The 5,582-nt window shown below is 43.5% G+C and overlaps 1 protein-coding gene across 1 annotated transcript in view; it reads left to right on the top strand.

The window, feature by feature from the left end:
* The first annotated feature begins 263 nt into the window (after nucleotides 1-263).
* Nucleotides 264-5,582, top strand: part of dab1a (DAB adaptor protein 1a) — a 77,219-nt gene continuing 71,900 nt past the window's right edge. The window contains exons 1-2 of the mRNA XM_056277520.1: nucleotides 264-318; nucleotides 3,354-3,652. Of these exons, the coding sequence (XP_056133495.1) occupies nucleotides 3,583-3,652 (70 nt within the window). The 5' untranslated portion in view covers nucleotides 264-318; nucleotides 3,354-3,582. The remainder of the gene's footprint in view (nucleotides 319-3,353; nucleotides 3,653-5,582) is intronic.

Raw genomic sequence — 5,582 nt, 5'->3', positions numbered from 1 at the left:
CTAAATTTAACTCTCTTTCAATTTATGTTCTCTCTCTACCTTTCTCTCTCTAGCTTATTATTTATCTCTTCCTGTTTTCTTCCGCTGTCACTCCCTCATAGACATGTACAAATCGCAAGATACTTTGACTCATTCACCCGTTTACAGCTCTTCTCGCCTGTTCTTTAACCCCTTCCTCCTTATCTGATATTTCACCATTTATACCTTTCTCTTCCGTCACTGCTGTTTGTATCTTTCTGAGCTGGATAGACGAGTGACAACATCGGCTGAACACGTTTTTGTTTTGTTTTTTGAGTTACTGCGGAACAAAAGCAACTGGTAGGTCTTTGTATTTTTAGTGATTACTTCAGTGTGTCCATTTTTTTGGTTTTAAGCCATTTTTGTTTCGGTTTCCCCAAATAGACTACATTTGACTGATAATTCTTCCACACTCGGGGTCTGCCAGTGAATCATTTTGGTTGTCATTTCTCAGTGAATTTAACCATTGTTTGTCCTTAAACTGGGCATTTGAAATGTAGCTCTTCAGAGTGCTTCTCTTCTGCTTTTCATTCCCATTAGTGTCTTAAAAACAACAATTCACAGACACGAGGGCCCATGCAGATGTATGACTTGGGTTGACCTTTGGTACAACTAGCACTAGTTATTCATTAAATGATCCATCTTTCCATCAAGATTCTGCACTGGTATTGAAACACAAAGGGCAGTGGAAGCAAATGTGAAGGGGGGGGATAGAAAAGACAGACAGAGCCCAGGTAAAGAAAAAATGCAGAGAGGTGGTCTGTATGATTGATTAGTCATTATTCAGATAGAAGGGATGCTAAATAAGTGGAGCCACTAATCTCACTCTGAGCCTGATGGACAGAATACATTTACCCTGAGAGAGAGAGAGAGAGAGAGAGAGAGAGAGAGAGAGAGAGAGAGAGAGAGAGAGAGAGAGAGAGAGAGAGAGAGAGAGAGAGAGAATGAGAGAGAGAGAGGAATTAGCCATGCTCCCTCCTTTACTCCTTTTCTTTTCTTTTTTATCTTCTTTTTTCAGCTTCTACTGTAGCTGTAGATGATTTCTGGCCATTAAGCGCCTGTTGGCAGCATCCTGTTTACACGCGCGCACACACACACACACACACACACACACACACACACACACACATTCATGGCAGTGACCCATCTATGTACATCCAATTTGTAGCTTGTTTCCCTCTCCTCCTTTTCCTCTCCCCCTGCCCTTGTCTCCTTTGGTATGGTTTCAGATTGCTGTCTAAATCCAGACTTGTTAAGCCATGTTCACATCCTGCCTGTTTCTACTTTTAGTGCACCGAGCTGATTTCTGGTCAAGCAAACAGTAAAGCATTAGAAATGGCTTTTGAGGGTTCTACTCTTCCCTTCATGTTATCTGCCCATGTATGTGAAAGAGGGAATTAGAATAGCTGTAGCTTGACACGACTTGCTTTTTAGAAATTAGCTTGTCGTCCCCATAGGGACTGTAGTTTTGAAGTTGCATTATCTCCCGGTCCCCAGAGAAACCAACCATATGTCCAGAGCCTCAGAGACTTCTTGGGAGAGTTGCCGCAACAGATTTCTCATTTTCAGTCTCATTTCTTCACTCGTTTTCTCCACTCGTTTTCTCTCTGCTCAACTGGTTGACCAGTGACTGTTTAGTTTGAGATGATTGGATTGGTTGGACCTCTTCAACTATGTGAATCATGATCTCTTGGGAGCAGATTAGAAAGCAGAATTTCTAATCTGCTCTCAAACATGATTTCTGCTTATGTTATTGATGATCCTGTGGTGTGAAAAAGTGTGTATTGATCCTTTGTTTTGTAGGTACTGAGAAAATTGGCCAGTTATGTTTGCTAGTTGTGGATAAAAACTGTTTTCTGGGTTAAGGCAGTGAGGGAGCTTCTGGGCAGTTTCTCCTCTGGCCCAAGTCCAGGATTAACAGGCTGCCTTTCTGAAACACAAGCTCCAGATGCTGCTTGAAAGACTTTGCAGCTAGAGGGAAAAGAACAAATGGGGAGAAAAACGATGGAGAGAGGGAAAAAAGTGGGGGGGGGGGGGCATGATCAGGGTTAGTGCTAAGACCATTCAAACTCCATTTTTTCTCTTCCTTTCTTTGTACTTCCTCAGGCTTTCTCTCTCCCAGCAACCCCTTGCTCATTATCTTACTCACCCTTTTTGCATGTCTCCTCACCCCTCTCTCTTTCAATCCACTCTGTTCATTTCTCTCCCCTCCAATCCCACACTGCCTTCTCTCTCTTTCTCTCTCTCTCTTTTTCCCTCCCTCTCACCATCCATTTGGTGGAACAGTGCTGCTGATAATGCCTGTAATTGGAGTGACTCATACTTTCCAGTGTGTTTGGACCAGATAAAGAATATTGTCAGCGTTTTGCCGACATGGCCTCTGCCGGCTGAATTAAATGGACTCTGTTCTGTTCTGTCTGCAGCCAATTAAAAGCCTCTCAATTCATCTGCTCTTGCCTGAGGCTTACAGGGGCCTCCTATTCACACAAAAACACCGTGGAGAGAGGGGGGAAGACGAGGACGAGAGGGAGATTTCCCTCTTGCCCAAGAAGCACCAATCTTTTTTTGTTTTGTTCAACTCTGTGCACAGGCTGTGAGAAAAAGGATGCAGAGGTCAAGAGTGGAAGTCTAAGCAGGGGTGAAGCGTAGCTCAGAAGGTAGTATGATTTATGTGTGTATGTGTGTTGGAGAAACAGTGAGAGCCTCTCTACAATAGTCTTTGCACGCTTTTGTGCATATATATATATATATATATATATATATATATATGCCTGTATGTGGGTATGTGGATGCATCCTCTCGGGTATTTACAGGTTTGTACTTCTATGGTTTGGTTATGGTGTAGATTTTTCTTCAAGGCAATGGCAGTCACTGCCAATCAACACTTCAAAACAGAGCAGAAGGCAGATGACACTAGAGGAGCTGCCAGACACACACAGTGGCCAAATGGACACTATATAGTAGGCACTGGAAAGGCAGCGTAAGGGCAAGGACAAAGAGCCTGGTAAAAATGTTGACTGATGGTGAGATTGTAGCATTTGGTACAGGTTGTAATTCTGAAAGATGGATGTGGAGGAGGGGGAGGATGAGGATTGATGCTTCAGCAGTGTCTGCACTGAGATTCATTAGTGACAGGAAGCAGGAAGTGCAGAGAGGGTCCCTTCACTCTGTTACTATGGATAACATGGACTCAAGGCCCCTAGTAACAACAAGCTCATTCGCATGCCAGTTGAGAAATCCTGCTACCTACAGTATGCCTGCCAAGAGGGAACATGACCTGACCAACCCTCTGTCTTTCTTCTCCCTCCCCCTCTTTTTCCATCTCTCTCCCCTAGCTCTCCGTGGGTGTGTGTGGGATGTCGTGTCAGGGCTAGAGCCCGTCCCTCTCCCATGAGCCTGTGTGCCCACACACACACCTGGCGCCTCCACACACACACACCCGGCGCCCACACACACACAGACTTGGCACCCGACGCCGTGAGTTGGATCCTCGGAGCCCATCAGAGCCCAGCGGAGCCCAGCAGAGCCTAGTGGAGTGGAGGCGAGCACAGTTGGAGCCTGAGGATGTCAACAGAGACAGAGCTACAACCAGCGGTCAGGCCCAGCAGTGTCAGACGAGACTCCAAAAGGAAAGGTAAGCAAAGCAAGCCTTGAGTTTAAGCAATAAGCCACAATAGGCCGCACTTCACAATGTGTTGTTAGGCACAACACGGGGCCGAGTAAAACCCAGCCTCCAGTAGCTTTACTGCTTTTGTACTGGTCTCGGAGGATCTGAGCAATAACCCAACTATCCAGTCAGCTAAACTCTTCGGCATTCAATCATTTCAGGAGGCGGGGTGAAGTTTGTGATGTTTACTTGCCAAAAGGTGAAACTTGAAGGTACTAGAAAGTACGTACACAAAATGAACACATAAGACATATCAAAGGTACAAATAAGAGTGCCTCAGTGCACGAAATAAGAGCTGTAGACTAGCCAATATACAGACAGGTATAACGTAGCATACGACTAGCAAAAGGGAACATGCTAACACATAGCAAGCTAGCACAAACCAACACGGCATAACATACTACAGATGAAACAAAAAAAAATGAATGGGATAGACTTTTGAAATGCTGTAGTAAATATAGGCCACATAAACTGAAATACTTACGAACATTGTGTGTATCAAGACGTAAGAATCAAGGATGGCGGATAACCTTTTGCGGCACACGCGATGCACTGGTAAAACGGTATAACACTTCCGGTCGCGAAGGAAGTACTTCAAAATGAAAGTATGTCGACAGAATAAAGGTCTCAACTTAAACAATAACTATCAGAGTCCAGAACAGCTTTGATAAAATAATGGGAGTTCCCCACAATAGAGAAAGGAAACCACGAAAGCTCCATAAAAGTCTTTTATTTTTTTAATCAGTGTTGAGTAAATTATAAAAAAATAATAATTATATGTTGCACTTCCACTTAGTGTAGAGCAGTAACTAAACATTGTGGTGGCTAAACAACGCAAACATGTTTTGGATTTCTAAATAGATAAGTAAGGGCTAATCCATGACGAAGTGGTCTTCTGTCAAAAAATAATGACTGGTGCGTGGCGAAGAACGGAGGTCATTATTTTTCAATGCAAGCCCATCTCAGTGAGGATTATTTAACTTATTACACAGCTTTGCCTCATGAAAGAAGTCAATAAATCGACAGAAAATAATAATTTAAAATCATTTTGATCGGACTCTTCTATATATTTAGATTGCTAACATTAGCCTACAAAGGCTTCAAGCAGCACATTAATTTTGATTAATTAACAGGAATGGTGATGAGGCCGTAGCTTGTCAATAGGCTTGACAACGGTCCACTATTCAGAAATAACAGACCGCAGAAAGCTTTAATTGACCAGTCAGAATCGAGTATTCAATGTAGCCATGTAATCACTTTGAATAACAGCGCAGTTACAGGTTTTTATTTTACAGGTATTTTACAACAGCTTATTATGCAACTTGGTTGATCTAAACTAGGCACACTGATCAGTTTCGTAAATCATGAAAAAAACTCTCCAAACATATTTGTTTTGTTTTTTTCATGTTTTGCTTCTTATTTTGTGTCGCTGTTAATTATGGTTTGATTTTAGCAGGTAACAGGTGTCAGGGTGAAGGGCTGCAGTTGTTGGTAATGGTAACTAGCTAATAAACAGGTGCAGGGGTGTTATGCATGATAGCTACCAAACAGGTGTAGGGGATGTTTTCCTCAGTGTGAAGCAAACAGATCCAGGTGTACCATGCTCCCGAGGTAGGTAGAAAGGCAGGTGTATTGGAGTACATCTAGGTGGTGGCAGATCAGAGGTGATGACAGGGGCCAGGCTGGCACTCCATCATCCAGCTGCTCAATGCCACCTGGCTGGCTGAGCGATACCCAGCATCCACTGAGCAAGCACCTGATTGATGGGGCAAAACTCTAGGTGCAATTGGTAATGGTGCTTTTATGGATGTACACAAGCACACAGAGACACAAACACACACAGACACACACACAATCACCTGCGGCAGATGCCCCATTGCACATTGCGTGCTTCAAT

This window comes from Lampris incognitus, chromosome 3 (assembly GCF_029633865.1).
Source record: "Lampris incognitus isolate fLamInc1 chromosome 3, fLamInc1.hap2, whole genome shotgun sequence".
NCBI classification, from domain to species: Eukaryota; Metazoa; Chordata; class Actinopteri; order Lampriformes; family Lampridae; genus Lampris; species Lampris incognitus.
Note: the sequence above shows the minus strand (reverse complement) of the source record. Positions and strands in the feature narration are given on the sequence as shown.